A 27553-nucleotide genomic window follows, 5' to 3' on the forward strand; every position below is an offset into this window, starting at 1 on the left:
ACTGGCTTATTAGATTTTGACTTTATTTTAATGACTTTGGCATTAATCGCTATGAACTTAGCTACTTTTCATGCACAAGACACTGTTAATTTCACACTTGCGTAAATGATATTGGGAAATAAATCCAAGTTGTAATTGGAGATCAAAATTCAGATATGGCTTCACCTCAAATATGTTTTAAGAGCAAAATGTTACTTTTGGTTGAGGAACATGTCACATGTTTGTCGCAACCATGGCATTTCCCGGAAAATATGTATATGATTTCGGCAAGCATTTTATGTTTGGCGATAAAGAAAAATGTTCTATGCACATCATCCAACAATAAAATGTTGCTCTTGAAACATGTTATGCACGGACGAAAAAGACTGTTTTTCATATGTTTGGGTGTAAAAATTATATGTTTGGAACTCAAATTTTTTAACACAATATGTTAAACCTTGTTTAACAATAATATATGTGATTCGCTGTATTTAGTATAAACTCTTAAGTACTAAAAATGTAATATAAATTTGGTAGTATTTTTATCTGTCAATTTTGGGAACAATGCGAAGTTTCTTAATTAAAATACAAAATGTAACTTCCTCTTTTGTCAACGTCAGCCGAAGTATCAACATCGCTCAAAGGATGGTAAAATAAATTGTACTTATAAAACTGAACTTGGTCTCGCTTTATTTTTCTCCCCGCTATAGGTAATCATTTCTACATTGCTCGATAGGATTTGTAGTAGATTTCTACTCTCTGAAATCTACACGCCTAAGAAGTCATTAGCTATGACTTCTCCCTTTCATTTTGTTAAAAGAAAGTGCCCTGCCACTTTCTGCCAAGGTTTTAGTTTTCCCTTTTTTACAGAAAGTCTCATACTAATTTCTTCACAATATTTTTAAGTGCAAGCATATAATGTTCATAAACTAGCATAACATGTTTGGGACATATATGTTAATATGTTACAACATATTATGTTTGGGACATAACATGCTTGTGTATATAAAATGCTTGGATGCAAACATATATTAATTTAGAAATAGCCTATAAACATATGTGTTTAGAAAGAGAGACCTACAGAGTATGCTACAAGTAAAAGAATGGAAGTAACCAATTGGCGCCTTAAAAATATATCTACACAAAGAAAATTTCTTTAAATTTTTGTCTATCAGTGTATGCTTAAGTTGAAACATAATATGTTTGAACAATACAAACAATATTTTGTTTGGACCAATCCTGAAAATATATATGCTTGAAGCAAAATATGTTTGGGGCATATGTTACAGAAGCGATTTTTTTGAGGGGGTGCCTTCTTTGCGTAAATCTATTATGAGATACAAAAATTCATCTAATTTAGAATGGAATCAATAAAAGATTGCATAAGATTTATAATGGATAGTCATTTTCCACCAAGAATGACGGACTAGGAAGACGTGCATGCAAAAAAAATTATTTCCTCTCAAACGAAATTTTAGACAAAAAATTTCGTTTCTCATTTGCTTTTCGATGTAAGGAAGTTAGTTTGGAAGAAAAGTATATACTTTTTGTGATACAGGATGTAAAAACAATTTCATAAAGGCTAACTCAAGTTTTTTTTTATTTTTCTGGCTAATTGCATCTTCTCTCTCACCTATCTAACTTCCATGATGTTTATTTCGTTCTTAACACATTTTTCTGTAATACAATGTCGTAGAAAATATTCGATTTTCTGAATTTTTTTAAATTTTACCTTTCGGCTGGACGGAAAATCGAACCGTGGACCATGCAATTTGTAAGCCAACACACTATCTACTGGGCTACGCAGCTGTTATTGTTATCAACAGACAATTCTCGCTATTGACATAAACGCAACGCGTACATTCAAGCAGTTCTATTTATAGAGCATAGTTTTGGGCACCCACGAGCCGATGTAAAGAAACTTTATACAACATAAATATGCCATTAGTTGGCCACTTTGTTAAAAATACAACAGTGTTTGATATAAACTAAATTCCCCAGCGAAACGTTGGATGACCAAACGTTGGATGACAAAGTTAATATACCCCCGTCCTATGGTGGAGGCTATAAAAAAGGTAAATTTTTGAGGAACAAAGGTATTTCTTAATTAGTTTTTGGTACATTTGGTACTTTTGGGGCATTACTCTTTGTTTGATAACAGCATCAATCAGTCTAGACAATGAATAGATAAATTTTTTGTTTTATTTGTACCTATATTCCCTATTCTTCCATCAATACTATACCAAATTTCATCAAAATCAATTCATAATAGTGGCCTGAATACTGCGAAAAACAAATTCACGGACAGGTGGGCGGACACAAAGAGCTAAACTGACTCAGGAGGCGGTTCTGAATCGATCAGTATATATTTTATGGAGCTTAAAATCAATATTTCTGGCAGGCACATTTTGTCGCAGATACCCTGTGTGCCAATACTTATGTGTGGCACTGTATATCATAATATTAATTTAGTGTCCCTAGATTTAAAACTCCGGAAGCCCATAAAAATGTCTTTATCATAAAGACGCCTCAACTTTGGCTCGGAATCAATACCAAAATTCTAAAAAAAAACAAAAACATTGGATCCAAGCAAACTTTTTATCAAATCAGAGACATCTCCTTAGTCGATCTATGACTAATTTTCTGAAAATGGACTTTTTAATACCCTTACCACATAGCAGTTTAGGTTGCAAATATTACGTCCTCCAATGTGGCACAAACATTGTAAATACCCAACAATAAATTTCTGAATTAAACAAATCGAGACCTTAGCAAATAGTCCATTCCAGAGGCACTAATTAGTCACATTACACATACCTTTTGACATCGCCAATTGCCATTTGAATCGATTGTTGATGGCGATGATGATGCTGGCCCATTCATAATGTCAGATGGCATGGGCAACGATGATTTCACATCATCATTAGCGCCAGTAGTTGTTTCTGTTGTCACAGTGGCGGAGACAGTGGAGCCAAATGTAGGTTGGGTGGTTGTTACACCGACACCGTTGTCTATTTTCGGAGATTGCATTAGACTGGAATCCAGACAGACGACCAATAAATTGCAATACGCAATGTGTCTTGTTAGGAGTCTTAAACTTTGGCTAATTAAATCGATTACGCACAGGTGCTCCGACTTTTCGATGGCAATTAAAATCGTAAATGTTACATGTTGTCCATGTTCTTGTTGTTGTTGCTGCTGCTGTAGTTGTTGTGTTGCAAACTGGGACTGTTTTTGTTGCCTGTTGTCATTTAAGGAGGTACATGTTGCATTTACTATTGTTGCAGATGTTGTCAACGTCGAAGATGCTGATGCTGCTGTTGACGTTGATGAAGTTGGAGATTGTGTACCTATGGTAGTTGCCACTTCTGCTGAATGATTCAATGATGACCTCGGGGGTGAACTGAAAAGAAAAGTGAAACCATGTTGATAAATCTCTGAAGTGAGTTGGTTCATATGAAATGGTAACATCTAAAATTATCGCGACAAAAGATTGTTTGTCTATTTAGAAAAAAGTCGACTTTAGACTAATCGAATTTTGTTCAAGTGAACTGGAACTTTTTCCAAATTTCAAAAAGTCAGTTTTTGGACTTATTGTCCTTTTTTTGGATAATTCGATTTTTTTCAAATTTTTAAAAAGTCGTGGTTTGAGCTTTTTAAAATTATCGCGACATTTTAAAATAAGCAAATTTGGGGATTGTAATGAGAACCAAAAACTTCACTTTTGATTTTTTCAAAATTTAGAAAAGTCGACTTCTCAAATTTTTTAACAGTTTGGAAAAGTCGACATATCAACTGTTCAAAATTTGGAAAAGTTTACAGTCGACTTTCGATTAATCGACTGTTTCCAAATTTGAAAAATTTTGGAAACGATGACTTTTTGATTTTCTCATAATTTGGAAAATGTCTCGAAAGTTAATAATAATCGTAAACGATTTTCTTTGAAAAAAAATTTTCGGTTTTTTTTTCAAAATTTGAAAAAATTGGCTATTATAAAATACGACTTTTTCGGTTTCTTGTTTGGGAGAGTCTATTTTTTTTTTCAAAATTTTAAAAATTTACCAAAAAGTCGATATTCAATAGCCGTAACTGTCGAAAGTCGTCCTTTCCGAATTTGGGAAAGTCTCGGTTTGATTTTTTATTGGAAAGTTCGACCTTTAAATTATTTTAAAAATTTGACGAAGTAGACTTTCGAAATCAAATTCTGAAAAATGTTTAAAAAGTCAACAAAAAAATCGAAAGTTGATTTTTTCTAAACTTGAAAAAGTAGGTTTTCTGTTTCTTTGAAGAATTCCACTTTTAGGTTTTTATCAAATTCGTCTTTTTTTTTCAAACATTAAATATTTTTGAGAGGATCGATTTTCAGATTTTTTCAAAATTTTTCGAAACTTGAAAAAGTGTGGTTTTGATTTTCAATTGGAAAATTTCATTTTTTGGGCGAGATGAATCTTTTAAATTTCTGCAAACAACACAAATATTGCACGTTCTGAGTACACTGAAAAAAAGCATGCCCGGTTCCAAAGATTTTGTCTTTACTTTAACAATTTTGGTATTGATTCCGAGACAAAGAAGCGGAGGATTCAAGTAAGGACACTTTCAAGACAAAATTCTCTTTTAAATTTGGGTTTTGTGTACTCGACTCTAGGAAGCAAATTTTAATTTTTCGCTTTTCAGCTTTTTTTCTTCATATGCTATCAACGTCCTTTAAAAAGAAGTTAACGACAACTTTATTTTCCAAATTCAGACATGACTTCCAGTAGAAATTATGCTATGTTTCAAGTAAAAAAGTCTTTAAAATAAAGTGTTGAAAAACATGTCCTATTTTTGAACGATTTTTTGCTTTGTAGTCAAGATGCAAAAAGACAACAAATTTAAAGACAATTTCATTAAATTTAAAGAATTTTTCTGAATTATTAAAGTCAAGTTGACCTTAGCCCAAAAAATTTTTCTTTCATGTTATGATACCTATTTTTAAGTCCAATCTCTTAATTATAAGGACAACAGGACTTCATTGAAAAGTTTATCGACTTTTGGACAAGGAAAAAACTTTATATTAGAGAAATGCGTCTTCTACGCTAAGCAAAATTGGCATTCATATTTTAAGGACATGAAATCTTTGGCCTCACGACAATATTTTTTTCAGTGTAGGTATAACCTCAAAAATATTAAGCTTTACGATAGAGCTGTCAGTTGGCAGATGTCCAATCACTGGCGATGCCCAATCCCAAAATATAAAAGGCAACCCTCGTAATTATAGCCTGTGCCACACTGTGGAACAGGGTATTATAAGTTAGTGCATATGTTTGCAACACCCAGAAGGAGACGAGATAGACACATGGTGTCTTTGGCAAAAATGCTCAGGGTGGGCTCCTGAGTCGATATAGCCATGTCCGTCTGTCCGTGAACACATTTTTGTAATCAAAGTCTAGGTCGCAGTTTTTGTCCAATCGACTTAAAATTTGGCACAAGTGTGTGTTTTGGCTCAGAATAGATCTCTATTGATTTTGGAAGAAATCGGTTCAGATTTAGATATAGCTCCCATATATATCTTTCTCCCGATATTCACTTATATGGCCGCAAAAGCCAGAGTTTTACCCTAATTTGCTTAAAATTTTGCACAAGAAGAACAATTAGTACTATAGTCAAGTGTGCCAAATTTTATTGAAATCGGTTCAGATTTAGATATAGCTCCCATATATATCTTTCGCCCGATATGAACTAATACGGTCCCAGAAGGCAGAGTTTTACCCCAATTTGGTTGAAATTTTGCACAGGGTGTAGAATTAGCATTGTAGCTATGCGTGCCAAATTTGGTTGAAATCGATTCAGATTTAGATATATCTCCCATATATAGCTTTCGCCCGATTTACACCCATATGACCACAGAGGCCAATTTTTAACTCCGATTTAGTTGAAATTTTGCACAGGGAGTAGAATTAGCATTATAGCTATGCGTGCCAAATTTGGTTGAAATCGGTTCAGATTTAGATATAGCTCCCATATATATGTTTTTCTGATTTCGACAAAAATGGTCAAAATATCAACATTTTCCTTGTAAAATCGCCACTGCTTAGTCGAAAAGTTGTAAAAATGACTCTAATTTTCTTAAACTTTTAATACATATATATCGAGCGATAAATCCTAAATAAACTTTTGCGAAGTTTCCTTAAAATTGCTTCAGATTTAAATGTTTCCCATATTATTTTACTAACATTGTGTTCCACCCTAGTGCATTAGCCGACTTAAATTTTGAGTCTATAGATTTTGTAGAAGTCTATCAAATTCTATCCAGATCGAGTGATATTTAAATGTATATAGCCCACAACACATTTGACGAATGTGATATGGTATCGAAAATTTAGATCTACAAAGTGGTGCAGGGTATAATATAGTCGGCCCCGCCCGACTTTAGACTTTCCTTACTTGTTTTTATTTAATTTACACTGAAAAAAAACATACCCGGTTCCAAAGATTTTTGTCTTTACTTTAAAAAATTTGGTATTGATTCCGAGCCAAAGAAGCGGAGAATACAAGTAATCCTTACTTGTATTCTCCTTTTTTTTTAAGACACAATTCTCTTTTAAAATCGGGTTTTGTGTACTTGCTTCTAGGAAGCAAATTTTTCGCTTTTTCAGCTTTTTTTCTTCATATGCTATCAAAGTCCTTTAAAAACAAGTTAACGACGACTTTATTTTCCAAATTAAGACTCGACTTCTAGTAGAAATTATGCTGTGCTTCAAGTAAAAAACGTCTTTAAAATATAGTGTTGAAAAACATGTCCTATTTTTGAACGATTTTTTGCTTTGTAGTCAAGATGCAAAAAGACAACAAATTTAAAGACAATTTCATTAAATTTATAGATTTTTTCTAAATTATTAAAGTCAAGTTGACTTTAGCCCAAACATTTTTTCTTTCATGTTATGATATCCATTTTTAAATCAAATCACTTAATTATAAGGACAATACGACTTCATTGAAAAGTGTATCGACCTTTGGTCAAGGAAAAACTTAATACTAGAGAAATGCGTCTTCTATGCTAAGCAAAATTTGCATTCGTATTTTAAAGACATGAAATCTTTGACCTCACGACAATATTTTTTTCAGTGTATGTATTATGTCGCTTAGCCTTTTTCTTAAAAATTATTGTACTTAACAATTCCCAATTTGTGATCCGGGAGTTCTGCAAACTTGGTTCATCTCCAATGAATTTTACATAGGACAGAAGTACTCCATTTTTGGGTCCGTTGCATTACGTACACGGATGAAAAAGACTGTTTTTCATATGTTTGGCTATAAACATTATATGTTTGGAACACAAATTTTTAAACACAATATTTTTGAGTGCAAGCATATAATGTTCATAAACTAGCATAACATGTTTGGGACATATATGTTAATATGTTAGAACATATTATGTTTGGGACATAAAATTTTTGTAAATATAATATGCTTGGATGCAAACATATATTAATTTAGAAATAGCCTATAAACATATATGTGTTTAGTAGCTTGGAGCGCTATTTAACAAGGAGCGATATTGAATTAAGTTGGTGGTTGTTGCTTGTTATTACAAAATTAACATTTTGTTTTTCCTTGGGCAATAGATCAGCTACTTCTTTGATCCTTACAAACTGTGTGGTCCGCTGTTCGAATCCCCGTCCGGCAAAAGGTAAAATTAAAATAAAAAAAATTAATAAAATTGAATAATTTCTTCTACAATGTTTGTATTACAGAAAAAGGTGCTAAGAACTAAAAAATCTCGTGGAAGTGAGAAAGATGTGGGGTAATATACAATTAGGCAGAAACAAAATTTTGAGCATTCAGGTCGAAAACCTATGTTGTTAGCACCTATATTACCTGTTTATTTTCATAATTCATTATGATTGTAAATATATAAATAAATAAATAAAATTTTGAGCACAATATTGTTTGGAAGATTTTTTTTAAGCATATAATATTTTTGGGTGCAAAATGCTTCCAAACATATTATAAGTTCACATAATAACATATTGTTTTTGGAAGACAACATTATTGAATTTGGATGCAAAAATACAAAATGTTTGGAACTTAGACTACCCAAACATATATTGTTTAGACCAATATGCTTTCAAACATATTATATATTGGAAGAGATCAAACATATAAATGTTTGGGCAATACCCAAAAATGTATATGCTTGAAGCAAAATATATTTGGGAGTATATGTTACAGAAGCCATTTTTGTGAGGGTGTAGATTCAAAACCTTCTCAAGTGGAAGTGAAAAAGTCAAACGGCACAGATCAAATCCCAGCTGGAGTGATTTTTTTAAAATTATTTTTTTACTTTTTTAATGATTTTCTATTCTTTTTTGCAAACTTTAGTTGTCCAAAACTTACATTTTTAAAACGGCCTAATTCCGTACTTTCTAAGACATGGCCAAAAGGATTGCATCGGAAGTGAAAAAATCTATAGCAGATCCCGGGATGCGCTTTAAACGAAATATTTGTGGACTTGTCCAAAAGGACTGCATCGGAAGTGATGGGAGATTCTGGGATGCGCTTTAAAAGAAATGTTTGTGGAACAACTTCCAATTTTTTGTGCTAGGTTTAGTTTATGCCATTAATGCCGTGAGCGTCCTGAAGGCCTAGTGTTCATCCGATCACACCTAAGGTTAGGTTAGGTTATGTGGCAGCCCGATGTATCAGGCTCACTTAGACTATTCAGACCATTGTGATACCACAGTGGTGAACTTCTCTCTTAGCCACCGTGGTGCAATGGTTAGCATGCCCGCCTTGCATACACAAGGTCGTGGGTTCGATTCCTGCTACGACCGAACACCAAAAAGTTTTTCAGCGGTGGATTAACCCACCTCAGTGATGCTGGTGACATTTCTGAGGGTTTCAAAGCTTCTCTAAGTGGTTTCACTGCAATGATCACACCTAAACAACCACACAATAATTGGTCAATATCTGTCTAAATTTAGATATAGCCCCATAAATATCAATCCCTAGACTTCTTGAGCGTTCTGAAGCCTTATTATTTTCCACATGAAAAAAGAAGGAAAAGTACTTTCCTCCGGAACGAAATTTCAGACAAACAAAATTCCACTTTCTCACAAAATATTTTCTATGCGAAAACATAATCTCGAACTTATGACAAGCGATGCAACGATTGTCTCTAATATTTTTTATTTGCTTCTAAAGCAAATTTCTTTCTGTCAAAAGAAAACTTCGCTTGCATGAAAAAAATACAGTTTTTCATATGTTTGGGTGTAAAAATTATATGTTTGAAATTCAAACATATATTTATTTAGAAATTGCCCATAAACATATATATGTTTAGAATGAGTATGCTGCAAGTAAAAATATGGAAATAACCAATTGGCGCTTTAAAAGTGTATACACACAAAGAAAATTTCATTAAAAGTTTTTTTTTTTTCTACTAGTGTATGCCTAAGGTGAAACATAATATGATTGAACAAGACAAATAATATTTTGTTTGGACCAATCCTGAAAATATATATGCTTGAAGCAGAATGTGTTTATGTAGTACACGCCTACGGGAAATGGATCAACCACAGAACCGGTACAGGACTAGTACCTGGTGTATATGGACCAGTCCCAGTTCTGGTCAAAACGTATGGAAGGGACCGGTCACTTTAACATGGGTTTGTCATTGACGGGGTAAATTTACATTTTAGGACGCGTCTTGGACTCATTCCAAAGGACACGTCCTGGGACAAGTTAGCAGGAGCACCCCATAGACAGGTCCTCAGGAACCAGTCTCGGACAAACTCTTAGAAATCTGTTTCAATTTGGGCATCCCAATCGAACCCGAAATGAAAACAAAAACTTTTGAAATATGTCTGATAATTTTATTTCACTAAATGTGAAAATGCTTGATATTAAAATCTTAATGGATCTAAGATTTTAATATTAAGCGAGTACGGAAATAAATTACGACTATTTAAAAATTGCAACTAACTGGAGCACAGGTACCAGTTCTGTGATAGGTCCGTCAGTGGCAATTTGCACCAATTTCCCATAGGGATATTATAGAAGCGAATTTTTGAGGGTGTGTCTAAAACTTCGTTCCTCAGAAAAAAAAACTCTTCTTTCAGTGTATCTAATGTCGGTATTCACTCTGAAGTAAAGGGTGATACGGTCAAAACTTGACGTATTTCTTTCAATTTTGCATTTAAAAAACCTGACCACCCCTCATTTTGAAGGCGTGTGTGTGTAGAATGTTGCTCCTATTTTGATTTTGGAATTCACTCTTCAGTTGTCAAAATGCCGTCCAAGCAAGAAGAGCAGCGTATCAAAATTTTGCTCGCGCATCGCGAAAATCCGAGCTACTCGCACGCAAAGCTAGCAAAATCGCTAAAAGTTGCCAAATCAACCGTTACAACTGTAATTATAGAGTTTGGGGAACGTTTATCGACAGCCAGGAAGTCTGGATTCGGGGGGAAATCGAAAACCGGAAGCCGCTGAGACGACAAAGAGAGTTGCCGATAGTTTCAAGCGAAACCAAGCGAAGCCAAACAACGAGCCGGACTATCGACTTACAAGAAGGTAGTGACTCCAAATCGCGATGATAAACAAAATACGACGGCCAATGCGCGATCCCGGAGGCTGTACACGACGATGCTGACGAAGTTTGACAGCGTGGTAATGGACGACGAAACCTACGTCAAAGCCGACTACAAGCAGCTTCCAGGACAGGAGTTTTATACGGCAAAAGGAAGGGGAAAGGTAGCAGATATTTTCAAGCACATAAAACTGTCAAAGTTCGCAAAGAAATATCTGGTTTGGCAAGTCATCTGTACCTGTGGCTTGAAAAGCAGCATTTTCATAGCTTCCGGGACTGTCAACCAAGAAATGTACGTGAAAGAGTGTTTGAATAAACTTCTGCTGCCTTTCCTGAAGAAACACGGTTGTTCCGTACTGTTTTGGCCGGATTTGGCATCTTGCCATTACGGTAAAAAGGCCATGGAGTGGTACGCCGCCAACAACGTGCAGGACAAGAACCCTCCCAACACGCCAGAGCTCCGCCCAATTGAGAAATACTGGGCTATTGTCAAGCGGAACCTAAAGAAGACCAAAAAAACTGCTAAGGACGAGCAGCAGTTCAAGGCAAACTGGCTTTCTGCGGCGAAGAAGGTGGACAAGGTGGCTGTACAAAATCTGATGGCAGGTGTCAAGCGTGAGGCACGGCAATTCGGATTTGGAAAAGCGAAAGCCTAACTGAATATTTTTCCTGAATTTTATACTAATTGAACTTGAAAAAGAAATTTAATTTGATTTTTTAAATAAACGATTTCACCGAATTACACGCGTTTTCCCTTGACCAAATTTTGACCGTATCACCCTTTAATAGCTCAAAAATTGATTATAATGGGTCCATAATTATAATTAGATTCCACAATGACCAAGGATATGCTTGAATATACACTGAAAAAAATATTTACGTGATATTAAAGATTACCCAACTTAAATTTTAGTATGCGAAATTTACAAAATATTAAGGACAAATTTCTTTAAAATAATGAAATTTCAATCAAGTCTATAATCTTTGTTTCAAAAATTTTTTTCCTTAAAATTAGGACGCAAAGTTTGTAAATTTGCGTCCCTCCGTTAAAGTCGCATGTCTTTAAACTAAGGCTAATTCTCCTTAAAGTAAAGAAACACATTTTTGATTTAAAGAAATTGTCCGAAATATTGAAACTTTAGATTTAAGATAAAAACGCTTCAAATATAGGCTAAGACTTATTTTGAGGATTTAGTGTCTTTGGTTTAAAGATTTTTTGGAATTAAGAAAACATTTTTTACTTTGAAGTATCCGTTATAATTTGAATTTTTAAAATTTTATTAATAAACCGCGAAAAGAGAACGAACATTTGATAAATTAGATCTGTGTCCTAATTTTAATTTTATTGGTCCTAGATTTAAAGCCAGATAGGTTGGTAAAAAATTTCTTTATTTTAAAGAAGCCGCATCTTTGGCTCGGAATCAATACCAAAATCCTTAAGGGAAGGTCAAAATCTTTGGATCCAAGTAAACTTTTTTTGAGTGTATTGAATGTTTAGGTATTTAATTCGGTCCTAGATGTCCGTATTCATCTCTAAGAAATTTAAAAAAAATTGTCAATTTTGGTCCATAAATAGATGTATTGTTAGTAGAATTTTCTACACTGAAAGAAGAGATTTCAGGAACGAGATTTTAGAAAAACAAAGTTTTCTTTTGTCCGTAAAAGATATTGTTTAAAAACAAATAAAAAAGGAGCAGCGTCAATTATTAAACCACTCGTCATATATTCGGGAAAATTAGTTTAAGAAAAAAACTTCATACACTGAAAAAACAGTGAACCCACCAGGAAAGAAAATTTTAGTTAATTGTTGAAAAATTTGATTAATTGTAGAAAATTTTAACTAAACAGTATTATAAACGCAGATGTCGCTCCGATTTCGCAAAAACAAGTAAACAATTTTCGACAAATTTGAGAAGATTTATCAGACAAAATTATTATTTTTCACTTATTAAAGAAAATTTCGTAGTTTGAAGGAAAAAATTGGAGTTCAAAATTGCAAAAATGTCTTTAGTGCCATACGAAGTTCATGAAGGACGAATTATTGGTAAAATTTACATATATTAAAGAATTCTGAACTATTTTGTGGGAGACACGAATTTAGTTCATCTTTATACTTCCATTGTGTATAATTTTTTCTTCTGCTTTAGCTAAGTTAACTTACGTACGCAAAAAATTGTTAATGGCATGGAAACTTTCTTAAAACGTAATAATTCCATGAACTAAACGAGAATTAAATCAGCTTTAGTGAAATATAGGGTTCACTTTTTTTTGAGTGTAGGAACTTCATATTCGTTTGTCTAAAATTTCTTTGAGGAGAAAAATATTTTTTATCTGTCGCCCCGGCCGACCTTACGGCCCTATAAATTTGTTTTTATTTTCTATGCGTTAAGAAAAATATATATGAGAGTAAAATAAATCATGTTGAATATGGATTTGCAAAGAGCCTCATTGATTTATATGGATGTTTTTCAGAAGGCTCCTCCCTCACACTTTACCAGGTTAGTCACACTTCAATTCAACATCTAGCAGAATGGAAGAATTCTTAACAACCTGCCCTGGGTATATGCTAACCTAAACTGACACAAATGCCAGTCATGGCAAATCGTCTATGCCAAAATACCCAGCAAAATTCACTCGATTCGAATAGCGGCATTTAAGCTTTGTTCTGTTCTCCTTTTTTTCTAATTTGGCCAAGTCATGGAATTGAAATCAAATAGGCTGAATTCTTTCAAGTAGTCAGTCGTATTGGTAAAAGCCTAAAGGTATCCAACTATACCAACAATGATCACTTATATCTTTACCCATGATGGTGATGAGGGTGATGGTGTTGGTATTCCAAAAGCCACTCATTCTTTCACTCCTTTGCATGGTATTTGATGCATTTTAAGCCATAAAGCGAAAGACGAATGACTTGTCTGACATTTTTATAACACACATCGTTCCAAATTCGCATTCCGTCCTCATGTATTACCGATATATGGGAATGAGGGTTTTTTTTTTAATTTATTTGCAGGAGAGACCACATAATGGGAACCTCCAAATGTTTGATGGTTCTGGGGTAGAGTGCTTCATTCACCTCACTGTCATTTTAATACCATAATGCCGCTTATGTTGGAGTTCATAATGAAATGGCATAAAAGCCTTGGCTTGAATTCTATGTACCGGTATGCGTATCTTTTGAATTCTTTCCCTTGTTTCCAATCTATGAGGAGTTTGTTCATAACCGTAAAAAATTTGAAATATGCTACGATTTAGTTTGGCTCATCAAAAATAGATCTGGCCATTGGTCTTTAAATGAGGGTCGTAAATTGAGACTGCATGGCAATTATTCGTATGCTTATATGGGCTATAGAGAGAAGGATACACAACTTTATGTTGGACAACATTAAATCTAATCTATTTATCACATTTATTCTGATGTATATGTAAGGAGTATTCAATAACATGAATCCTATCGCAGTAACCCAGCAAAAAAGCGTTGCCAAAAAAGTACTGAAAATGTTCTTTTTGGATCCGGAAGTGGTGCAAAATTGGCGGAGAAGCGATGAATTTAACATGGACTTGTCATAGGACGGATGCCCACCATTTCAACAGTCGTTGCACTGAATATGCGTCGCTTCTTAAAGTGTGATCCGAATTCAGTGTGTTGGATGTGATGTGCAAGATGGTTGGATGGACGCACGTTTCGGAATTACCACATTCCTCATCAAGTAGAGGATGCTACTTGCAGCAAAACTATCAACCAATTATCAGAATAAATTCAGGCAGTTCACTAAACCCAAAGTAAACCACACTTGAACCTTCCGAAAAACCATCTTGCAGTCTATAGGGCTTTGCCCATATAAATTTGACAAACATTCATTCCTCTGTTGTTATGCTTTCATTTTAACGCTTGTCTGAAACGCTTGACCTCAAATATTGTTCTTCTTGTGCAAAATTTTAAGCACATTAGGGTAAAACTCTGGCTTCTGGGGTCATATAAGTCCACATCGGGCGAAATATATATATGGGAGCTATATCTAAATCTGAACCGATTTCTTCCAAAATCAATAGGGATCTATTCTGAGCCAAATCACATACTTGTGCCAAATTTGAAGTCGATTGGACTAAAACTGCGACCTAGACTTTGATTACAAAAATGTGTTCACGGACAGACGGACATCGCTATATCGACTCAAGAGCCCACCCTGAGCATTTTTGCCAAAGACACCATGTGTCTATCTCGTCTCCTTCTGGGTGTTGCAAACATATGCACTAACTTATAATACCCTGTTCCACAGTGTGGCGCAGGGTATAAAAACAATTAAAATAAAATTAACAAGTAAGGAAAGTCTAAAGTCGGGCGGGGCCGACTATATTATACCCTGCACCACTTTGTAAATCCTAATTTTCGTCAAATGTGTTGGGTGCTATATATAAAGGTTTTTGTCCCAAATACATACATTTAAATCTGATTCCATCTGAACAAAATTTATAATTTATAGACTTAAAATGTAAGTCGGCTAATGTCCTGGAATGGTATGTTACACTATGTTAGTCAAAAACAAGTATATAAAGCAGTTCGGCCGGGCCGAATCTTAAATACCCACCACCATGAATCAAATATTATAGTTTCCTGTGAAAATTTCAGGGGATTTGGTGAGATGCAGATCAGTTCAACCAGTACACTTCCCGAAGATAAATTCAAAGATTTTACCTATGAAGACTAGATCAGATTCTGGATTTATAAGAACCATATTTGTTTGAGTTTTAGAGGAATCATAAACATCGTGTGCAAGTGTGCAAGAAAATGAAATGAAAATGAAATAACGCCTTGACTTAAAATCTAACATCTGTAGATTTTTACCCCCATTATTTAAATGATTACCAGAAGTAAAATCTGGAAATTCAGTTTCAAGCAATTTTCATTATCAGTGCACATGGACCGATATTCACCATTTTCAGCACACCTCTTCATGTTCCTAAAATACTTCTAGATTTAAAATTTCATGCAAATTTGGTAAAAACTATGGTTTCTAAAAGCCCAAGAAGTAAAATCGGGAGATCGGTCTATTTGGGATATAAACCAAAACATGGACCAATACACTCCATTTTCGGCTCTCATATTTAAGGTCCTAAAATACCTATAGATTTCTCATTTCAGGCAAATTGGATAAAAACTACGGATTCTAGAAGCCTAAAAATAAAATCATTTCTTGCACACCTATTTATATTCCTAAAAACCTCCAGATTTTCGATTTCAGGTAAAGTGGACAACAATTACGGTTTCTAGAAACGCAAGAAGTAATATCGGGAGATCGGTCTATCTGATGGCTATATTAAAACATGGACCTATACTCACCATTTTCGGCATACCTTTTCATTGTCCTAAAATACCTCTAGATTTCCAATTTGAGGCAAGTTGGATAAAAACTACGGTTTCTATAAGCCCAAGAATAAAATCTGGAGATCGGTCTATATGGGGGCTATACCAAAACATGGACCGATACTCACCATTTTTGGCACACCTCTTTGCGGTCATAAAATACCTCAAGATTTCCAATTTCAGGCAAATTGGATAGAAACTAAGGTTTATATAAGCCCAAGACCCCAAATCGGGAGGTCGGTTTACATGGGGACTATATCAAAACTTGGACCGATATAGCCCATCTTCGAACTTGACCTGCCTGCAGACAAAAGACGAGTTTGTGCGAAATTTCAGCACGATTGCTTTATTATTGAAGACTGTAGCGTGATTACAACAGACAGACAGCCAGATAGACAGACGGATAGACGGACATGGCTATATCGTCTTAGAATTTCTCCCTGATCAAGAATATATATACATTATATAGTCGGAAATCGATATTTCGATGTGTTACACACGGAATGACAAACTTATTATATCCCCGTCATCATTCTATGGTGGTGGGTATAAATTATGGGAAACATTTTAATCTGAACCAATTTTGAGGCAACTTCGCAAAAGTGTATTTTTGATTTATCGGTCGATAGAAATGTATTAGAAATAAAGGAAAATTTGAGTCGCTTTTACAAGTTTTCGACTTAGCAATGGCGATTTGTGGCGAATGTGGGTATTTTGGTAATTTTTTCCCAAATCGGAAAAGCATTTATATGGAAGCTGAACCGATTTCAACCAAATTTGACATCCATACTTAGTATTTTAATTCACCTCTCTGTGCAAAATTTCACGTAAATCGGACTACTGACGGAAAATCGGGCGAAAGATATATATGGGAGCTATATCTAAATCTGAACCGATTTCAATAAAATGTAGCACACTTGACTACACTAGTAATTGTTCTCCTAGTGCAAAATTTCAACCAAATTGGGCTAAAACTCTGGCTTCTGGGGCCATATAAGTCTATATCGGGCGAAAGATGTATATGAGAGCTATATCTCAATCTGAACCGATTTCAATCAAATTTAGCACACCTGACTATAGTACCTATTGTTCTCCTGGTGTAATATTTCAACCAAATTAGGGTAAAACTCTGGCTTCTGGGGCCATATAAGTCCATATAGGGCGAAAAATATATATGGGAGCTATATCTAAATCTGAACCGATTTCAATCAAATTTTGCACACTTGACTATACGACCAAGTGTTATGTTTGTGCAAAATTTCAAGCAAATCAGAGTAACACTCTGGCTTCTGGGGCCATATAAGTGCATATCGGGCGAAAGATATATATGGGCGCTATATGCAAATCTGAACCGATTTCTTCCAAAATCAATAGGGTTCTATTCTGACCCAAAATCCAAAAAATGTGTTCACAGACAGACGGACATGGCTAGATCGACTCAGGGACCCACCCTGAGCATTATTGCCAAAGACACCATGTGTCTATCTCGTCTCTTTCTGGGTGTTGCAAACATATGCACTAACTTACAATACCCTGTTCTACAGTCTGGCGCAGGGTATAAAAATTTCACCCCCACGAGGATTTGAATCATTGAAGTTCTTTTGAGAAGATTTGGTAAATTACTAAAATTTACTAAAATCTACAATATATATTTAAAAATCTACTTGTTTTACATCTCTCATTCGTAACTTCAAACTATTCTTGGTTTGCGTGGTCCATAATGTCCATCCAAGCTTTAGTTGCATCAGCGAATGAATACCTACAATCAGTGATGCCAATTTGGTGCTTTTAGCACCAAATTTAGTGCCTTTTGATTTCGAAAAAGCACCAACTTGGTGCTTTCCGGTGTTTTCTTTTAGTGCTTTTGGTGCGTTTTTCAGTTTGAACAGTATTGTGTATAATTGACGACATCTCTTCATACAAAAATTCTGATTAGTCTGTCAAAAGCTTAAGAAGCTCAACTATATTGTTATAGAATTGGATTGTTATGAAGGTGGTATTGATACTTTCTTAATCAATAATTTTATTCTTTTGTCATTTAAACTTTAGTATTAAATTCACGAAAACACTCATAATTGAAATAAGAATGCCAAAACATTTATTTTCTACTGTGTAAAAACCTATTTTGAAATTTGAAAATCATTACTGATAAAAAATAAATTGAATGAGTGTAAAATAAGCATTACAAATTAAAAAGATGTAATTTCGTAAAAATGCTTTAAATGAAATCAATACCCAAAAGTTCTAACCATCGTTGGAAGTTTTTTTTTTGTTTAGTTGATTTTCACCTTGCTGGAGTAGTTTTTGTAGTGGGAACTGGTATGTTAGAATTTATAACATATTTTGGTGCTTTTTGCCCTTCGGGAGTTGGCATCACTGCCTATAATTTTGAACAAATTTAATTAGTATGGAAATTGGGTCTAATAAGCCAAAAAACCTGATTTTACACGCAAAAAATAATTCTCTCCTCCCAAACGAAATTTTAGACAAACAAAGTTCGTTTCTCATTTGCTTTTCGCTGTAAGGAAATGTATTTGGGAGAAAAGTATATACTTTTTGTGATAAACGTTTATTCTTTTCCAGGATGTAAAAACAATTTCATAAGGACAAACTCAAAAAAAAAAAAAAAAACAATGTTTTCTTGCTAATTGCATTTTCCCTCACATCTTTCTCACATCCACGATGTTTTTTAGTTCTTAACACCTTTTCCTGTAATACAAACAATGTAGAAGAAATTATACGATTTCATAAATTTTTAAAATTTTGTTACCTTTCGCCTGGACGGAGAATCGAACCGCGGACCATGCACTTTGTAAGCCAACACACTAACCACTGAGCTATGTACCTGTTGTGGTCATCAATAGATAAATATCCATATAAGTTATATTTATATAGCATAGCTTGCGGCGCCCACGAACCTAATAAACAAAGTTTATTTAATAGAAACAAACATTTGATTTGGCACCGTGGAGCAGTGGTTGCTACGTCCGACTTGCATGCCAAGGGTCGTGGGTTCGATCCCTGCTTCGACCAACGTTTTTTTTTTTACATATATTCCAGATATGTTCGGAAGATTCCGAAAAAATGTTCAACATTACATTGTAGTATATTACATTTTGAACTGTAAAATGTGTCTTATTAAAGACCTAAAGTCAGAAAAGAACAGTGTTTGATATAAACGAAATGGAGTGTATTGTTGTTTCAAAAATAACTTTTTTTATTGAAAAAATAAAAATTTTGTAACAAACGAATTTTTTTGGTGATAAAAGTTTAAAATTTTCGAAGCAATTCAAAAAACTCTAACAAAAGAAAAACGTTTTCGGTACAGGTTTTCCAAACGTTTTTGTTCTTTGCGTGTACAAAATTCTGTGTAAACAGCAATTCACTTATGCAAGTCTTAAGCAGTTTTCCTTCCTTCCAGTTTTTGCAGAAATTTGTGAAAGGTTAATTATGAACGAGTACCGACCTTCACGTTTACTGCACCATCGAGTAGTTCTGTATTCTCAAGTTTTTTAAACTCGTTAATAATTCATTGGACATTCCTGCGAATTGAAATTTTTTCACACATATCATCTTGTATATCATTCGCTTCCTAGCTGAAGGGACTAAAGTATTTTGAGTTTGCGACGTTTGCTACTTTTTCTACATTTACGACACGTATGTGACGTTTACGACGTTTACAACTTTCCGAAACAAATGTTTGATATAGAACATCTCTGCTTTTGAATTGACGTTTCGACACTTCGTATTCAATGGCATTTGTAAAGTTCCAAGGCACAACTACTAAAGCAATGCAAAGAATGTATAAACGGAGTACTTCCGTCCTACACTGAAAAAAAGCATGCCCGGTTGCAAAGATTTTGTCTTTACATTAAAAAATTTGGTATTGATTCCGAGCCAAAGAAGCGGAGAATAAAGGTAAGGATAATTTTAAGACACAATTCTCTTTTAAATTTGGGTTTTGTGTACTTGCTTCTAGGAAGCAAATTTTAATTTTTCGTTTTCTCAGCTTTTTTTCTTCATATACTATCAAAGTCCTTTAAAAACGAATTAACGACAACTTTATTTTCCAAATTAAGACTCGACTTACAGTAGAAATTATGCTATGTTTCAAGTAAAAAACTTCTTTAAAATAAAGATTTGAAAAACATGTCCTCTATTTGAACGATTTTTTGCTGTGTAGTTAAGATGCAAAAAGACAACCAATTTAAAGACAATTTCATTAAATTTAAAGAATTTTTCTGAATTATTAAAGTCAAGTTGTCCTTAGCCCAAACGTGTTTTCTTTTATGTTATGATACCGATTTTTACGTCAAATTACTTAATTATAAGGACAATACAACTTCATTGAAAAGTTTATCGACTTTTGGACAAGGAAAAAAACTTTATATTAGAGAAATGCGTCTTCTATGCTAAGCAAAATTTGCATTCGTATTTTAAAGACATGAAATCTTTGACCTCACGACAATATTTTTTTCAGTGTATGAATGGTCCATGTAAAATTCATTGGATATGATCCAAGTTTGCACTACTTCCGGATCACAGATTATGGATCCCTAATCTGCTAAACTGCTTTTTTGGGAGCTCTTTTTTTGCTGGGATAACAAGCGAAGAGACGTATTCAGCCATTCTAGAAATGGTACACTGAAAAAACAGTGAACCCACCAGGAAGCAAACTTTCGGTTAATTTTAGAAAATTTTGAATATTTGTAGAAAATTTTAACTAAACAGTATTACAAACGTTGGCATCACGCCGATGTCATAAAAATAAGTACATATTTTTCGAAAAATTCAAGAAAATTTATTAGACATAACTAAGTTTTTTCACTTGTTAAAGAAAATTTTGCAGTTTGAAGGAAAAACTTGGAGTTCAAAATTGCAAGAATGTCTTTAGTGACATACGAAGTTCATGATGGACGCATTTTTGGTAAAATTTACAAATTTAAAGAAATTCTGAACTATTTTGTGGAAGACACGAATTTAGTTAATCTTTATGCTTCATTTGAGTATATTTTTTTCCTCGGTTTTAGTTAATTTAACACAAAAAATTATTAGAGTAAAGGAAACTTTCTCCAAACATAATAATTCCATGAACTAAAATAAAGTTAAATTGGCTTTAGTGAAATAGAGAGTTCACTTTTTTTTGAGTGTAAGCAATCGAAGATTTGTGACTTTATATTAATAACTCAGAATTGCGACTACAATAAAAAACAAGTATATACGGCCGTAAGTTCGGCCAAGCCGAAGCTTATGTACCCTCCACCATGGATTGCGTAGAAACTTCTACTACACACTGTCATCCACAATCGAATTACTTGGTTTGCGGTAACACTTGCCGATAGCAAGGTATCTTAAAACTTCCTAACACCGTAATATATACCACATAGTCCATACGTGGTATATATTAAACTAAAAAAGGCCGATTAAATACGTATATATTTAAGTTTAAAGTTTCTATAGAAATAAAATTTTTACAAAATAAAATTTTGACAACATTTTCTATAGAAGTAAAATTTGGAAAAAATACTATAGAAATAAAATTCTGACAAAATTTTCTATAGAAATAACATTTTGACAAAATTTTGACAAAATAAAATTTTGACAAAATTTTCTATAGAAATAAAATTTTGACAAAATTTTCTATAGAAATAACATTTTGACAATGTTTTCTATAAAAATAAAATTTTGGTAGAGTGGCAACCATGATTATGAACCGATAAGGACCAATTTTTGTGTGATTGGGGATCGCCTATATATAACTATAGACCGAAAATCTGGGGATCGATTTATATGGGGGCTATATATAATTATGGACCGATATGGACCAATTCTTGCATGGTTGTTAGAGACCATATACTAACACCACGTACCCAATTTAAAACGGATCGAATGAATTTTGCTCGTCTAAGAGGCTCCGGAGGTCAAATCTGGGGATCGGCTTATATGGGGGCTATATATAATTATGGACCGATATGGACCAATTTTGGCATGGTGATTAGAGACAATATACTTACATCACGGACCAAATTTCAATCGGATCGGATGACTTTTGCTCCTCTAAGAGGCTCCGGAGGTCAAATCTGGGGATCGGTTTATATGGGGGCTATATATAATTATGGACCGATGTGGACCAATTTTTGCATGGTTGTTAGAGACCATGTACTAACACCATGTACCAAATTTCAGCCGGATCGGATGAAATTTGCTTCTCTTAGAGCAATCGCAAGCCAAATTTGGGGGTCCGTTTATATGGGGGCTATACGTAAAAGTGGGCCGATATTTTCAATACCATCCGACCTACATCAATAACAACTACTTGTGCCAAGTTTCAAGTCGATAGCTTGTTTCGTTCGGAAGTTAGCGCGATATCAACGGACGGACGGACGGACGGACATGCTCAGATCGACTCAGAATTTCACCACGACCCAGAATATATATACTTTATGGGGTCTTAGAGCAATATTTCGATGTGTTACAAACGGAATGACAAAGTTAATATAACCCCATCCTATGGTGGAGGGTATAAAAACAATTTCAACTAAAATACGAAACGACGTATTTTAGCCGATTTATGAAATCAAATATTCCAGACTAAGGTTAAGACAGACCCAATGTCTTTAAATACCAAGAAACTGGTAGAGATCTTGCACTGAAAAAAAACAAAGCATGCTCGATTTTAAAGATTTTGTCTATGCATTGGTATTGATTCCAAGCCAAAAAAGCGGAGAATTAATATAGGGAAACATGTAAGACACAATCCTCTTTCAAATTTGAGTTTTGCGTACTTGATTGTAGGAAGCAAATTTTAATTCATTCATTTTTTCAGATTATTTCTTCAAAGTACTTCAAAAACATATTAACGACAACTTAAATTTCCAAATTCAATCTTGATTTCATGTAGAAATTATGCTATGCTTTAAGTAAAAAACTTTAAAATAAAGTATTGAAAAACATTTCCCATTTGTAAAGGCCCTTTTGCTTTGTTGTCAAAACTAAATTTAATTTATTTTTATTGGAAAAAATTTATTTGCTAGTAGTTAAATTTTATTATTTTTATCGAAATTTTCCACCACTTAATGAAATCTTACTTTTTTTAAGTATGTCTCAAAATTTTTATGCACTAAACGTGAGTACATATAAAGTTCAATGACCGTACACATAAGTTCAATATGAACTGAAGCAAAAGAAGATTTTCGTACGATTCCCAAAAATAGTAAGAATGAACTACTGTATGGTTAAAATGGTCATGATTTGGCGCCAATGATTTTCTTCGTTACTTTTAGTTAATTTTTTCTTCTATGAGAGGATGTAATTTCCTGAACTGCAGTTAAAAAGTACAAGAGGGCATTAAAATTTCCTGGTTTTAACAACGCTTTGTGGAAATCTCAAAATGTGGAGCAAAATTTAGTTCAATTTTCGTGCGAGGTACTTCATTCTTCCTATAAAACAGTTCACTTTTTTTTCGGTGTGTAAAGCAATAACGACTTCACTGAAAAGTTTATCAGCTTTTGGATAAGGAATAAAACTGTATGTTATGTCAGAGAAATGCGTCTTCTGTGTTACGCAAAATTCGCATTCGTATTTGAAGAACATGAAATCTTTGGCCTCGCCACTATATTTTTTGAGTATGCGCGAATTTTTATCCGTATATACTTGTTTGAAGTTCAGAAAACCTTTTTATACCCTCCACCATAGGATGGGGGTATATTAACTTTGTCATTCCGTTTGTAACACATCGAAATATTGCTCTAAGACCCCATAAAGTATATATATTCTGGGTCGTGGTGAAATTCTGAGTCGATCTGAGCATGTCTGTCCGTCCGTCCGTCTGTTGAAATCACGCTAACTTCCGAACGAAACAAGCTATCGACTTGAAACTTGGCACAAGTAGTTGTTATTGATGTAGGTCGGATGGTATTGCAAATGGGCCATATCGGTCCGCTTTTACGTATAGCCCCCATATAAACGGACCGCCAAATTTGGCTTGCGATTGCTCTAAGAGAAGCAAATTTCATCCGATCCGGCTGAAATTTGGTACATGGTGTTAGTATATGGTCTCTAACAACCATGTAAAAATTGGTCCATATCGGTCCACTTTTACGTATAGCCCCCATATAAACGGACCCCCAAATTTGGCTTGTGGAGCCTCTAAGAGAAGCAAATTTCATCCGATCCGGCTGAAATTTGGTACATGGTGTTGGTATAAGTTCTCTAATGACCATGCAAAAATTGGTCCACATCGGTCAATAATTATATATAGCCTCTAAGAGAAGCAAATTTCATCCGATCCGGCTGAAATTTAGTACATGGTGTTGGTATAAGTTCTCTAATAAACCCATCACCAGATTTGACCTCCGGAGCCTCTTACAGGAGCAAAAGTCATCCGATCCGATTGAAATTTGGTACGTGCTGTTAGTATATTGTCTCTAACAACCATGCCAAAAATTGGTCCATATCGGTCCATAATTATATATAGCCCCCATATAAGCCGATCCCCAGATGTGACCTCCGGAGCCTCTTAGAGGAGCAAAATTCATCCGATCCGGTTGAAATTTGGTACGTGGTGTTAGTATATGGCCTCTAAATACCATGCAAGAATTGGTCCATATCGGTCCATAATTATATATAGCCCCCATATAAATCGATCCCCAGATTTGTCCTCCGGAGCTTCGTGGAGGAGCAAACTTCATCCGAACCGGTTGAAATTTGGAACATGATGTTAGAATGTGGTCTCTAAGAAACACGCAAGAATTGGTCCATATCGGTCCATAATTATATATAGCCCCCATATAAACCGTTCCCCCGATTTGATCTCCGGAGCCTCTTGGAGGAGCAAAATTCATCCGATCCGGTTGAAATTTGCAACGTGGTGTTAGTATAAGGCCGCAAATAACCATGCCAAAATTGGTGCGTATCGGTCTATAGTTATATATAGCCGATCCCCAATCACACAAAAATTGGTCCATATCGGTTCATAATCATGGTTGCCACTCGAGCCAAAAATAATCTACCAAAATTTTATTTTTATAGAAAACATTGTCAAAATGTTATTTCTATAGAAAATTTTGTGAAGATTTTATTTCTATAGAAAAAATTTACTTCTATAGGAAATGTTGTCAAAATTTTATTTTGTCAACATTTTATTTCTATAGAAACTTTAAACTTAATTATATACGTACACCCAGAAAAAGGTGACCTCTTCTTTAAGTTAAAATGAACTTATTGTGAAGAAAATTGAACTTCGTATAGCGCCAAAGACATTTTTATTTGTTTGAACGATATGATTTTCGTAGAAATTAGGTAGAATGCATTCCATATATTAGTTAATATTTTCCTATATTTATGTACCACTATACTACAGAATGAAAAAATGTAACTGAATTGAATTCATATATGGAATGATTTTATTGTACTTGTTTCATTCATTTGGATAAATCTTACATATTTGTGGTAAACCTTTTACTTCGAAATTAGAACTGCTTATCTTCGTTTTTAAATATAATTTTATTTATTTATATAGGCAATTTTTTCTTCAATAAAAGACATGTTTTATTAATATATTAAATATATTTATTTAGAATCAACAGCATCGACTGGCCTTGAAATATTTTTATACCCTCCATCATAGGATGGGGGTATATTAACTTTGTCATTCCGTTTGTAACACATCGAAATATTGCTCTAAGACCCCATAAAGTATATATATATTCTGGGTCGTGGTGAAATTCTGAGTCGATCTAAGCATGTCCGTCCGTCCGTCCGTCCGTCTGTTGAAATCACGCTAACTTCCGAACGAAACAAGCTATCGACTTGAAACTTGGCACAAGTAGTTGTTATCGATGTAGGTCGGATGGTATTGAAAATGGGTCATATCGGTCCACTTTTACGTATAGCCCCCATATAAAGGGACCCTCAGATTTGGCTTGTGGAGCCTCTAACAGAAGCATATTTCATCCGATCCGGCTGAAATTTGGTACATGGTGTTTGTATATGGTCTCTGACAACCACGCAAAAATTGGTCCACATCGGTCAATAATTATGTATAGCCCCCATATAAACCGATCCCCAGATTTGGCTTGCGGAGCCTAAAAGAGAAGCAAATTGCATCCGATCCGGCTGAAATTTGGTACATGGTGTTGGTATATGGTCTCTAACAACCATGCAAAAATTGGTCCACATCGGTCCATAATTATATATAGCCCTCATATAAACCGATCCCCAGATATGGCTTGCGGAGCCTCAAAGAGAAGAAAATTTCATCCGATCCGGCTGAAATTTGGTACATGATGTTGGTATATGGTCTCTAACAACCATGCAAAAATTGGTCCATATCGGTCCTTAATTATAGCCCCCATATAAACCGATCCCCAGATTTGGCTTGCGGAGCCTAAAAGAGAAGCAAATTGCATCCGATCCGGCTGAAATTTGGTACATGGTGTTGGTATATGGTCTCTAACAACCATGCAAAAATTGGTCCACATCGGTCCATAATTATATATAGCCCTCATATAAACCGATCCCCAGATATGGCTTGCGGAGCCTCAAAGAGAAGAAAATTTCATCCGATCCGGCTGAAATTTGGTACATGATGTTGGTATATGGTCTCTAACAATCGTGCAAAAATTGGTCCACATCGGTCCATAATTATATATAACCCCCATATAAACCGATCCCCAGATTTGGCTTGCGGAGCCTAAAAGAGAAGCAAATTTCATCCGATCCGTCTGAAATTTGGTACATGATGTTGGTATATGGTCTCTAACAACCATGTAAAAATTGGTCCACATCGCTTCATAATTATATATAGCCCCCATATAAACCGATCACCAGATTTGGCTTGCGAAGTCTCCAAGAGAAGCAAATTTCATCCAAGCCGGTTGTAATTTGGAACATGGTGTTAGTATATGATCTTTAACAACCGTGCCAGAATTGGTCCATATCGGTCCATAATTATATATAGCCCCCATATAAAACCTTCTCCAGATTTGACCTCCGGAGCCTCTTGGAGGAGCAAAATTCATCCGATCCGATTCAAATTAGGAACGTGGTGTTAGTATATGGTCGTTAACAACCATACCAAAATTGGTCCAATCACACAAAAATTGGTCCATATCGGTTCGTAATCATGGTTGTCACTAGAGCCAAAAATAATCTACCAAAATGTTATTTCTATAGAAAATTTTGTCAAAATGTTATTTCTATAGAAAATTTTGTCAAAATTTTATTTCTAGAGAAAATTTTGTTAAAATTTTATTCGGTTCATAATAAAATTTTCATCATTTTCAAATTTTATTTCTATAGAAAATTTTGTCAAAATTTTATTTCTATAGAAAATTTTGTTCAAATTTTATTCGGTTCATAATCATGGTTGCCAGTCGAGCCACAAATAATCTACCAAGATTTTATTTCTATAGAAAATTTTGTCAAAAGTTTATTTCTATAGAAAATTGTGTTAAAATTTTATTTCTGTAGAAATTTTTTTCAAAATTTTCTTTCTATGGAATATTTTGTCAAAATTTTTATTTCTATAGAAAATTTTGTGAAAATTTTATTTCTATAGAAAATTTTGTTAAAATTTTATTTCTGTAGAAAATTTTGTCAAAATTTTATGTCTACTTTGTCAAACTGAATTATATACGTAT

General features: G+C 34.3%; 1 protein-coding gene across 3 annotated transcripts in view; it reads right to left on the reverse strand.

The window, feature by feature from the left end:
* Pura (Puratrophin-1-like) overlaps positions 1-27553 on the reverse strand; it is a 379113-nt gene that overhangs the window by 127929 nt on the left and 223631 nt on the right. For all 3 annotated transcript variants that reach the window (XM_075303290.1, XM_075303289.1, XM_075303288.1), the window contains one exon: positions 2797-3382. In XM_075303290.1, the coding sequence (XP_075159405.1) occupies positions 2797-3382 (586 nt within the window). The remainder of the gene's footprint in view (positions 1-2796; positions 3383-27553) is intronic.

This window comes from Haematobia irritans, chromosome 4 (genome assembly GCF_050003625.1).
Source record: "Haematobia irritans isolate KBUSLIRL chromosome 4, ASM5000362v1, whole genome shotgun sequence".
NCBI lineage: Eukaryota > Metazoa > Arthropoda > Insecta > Diptera > Muscidae > Haematobia > Haematobia irritans.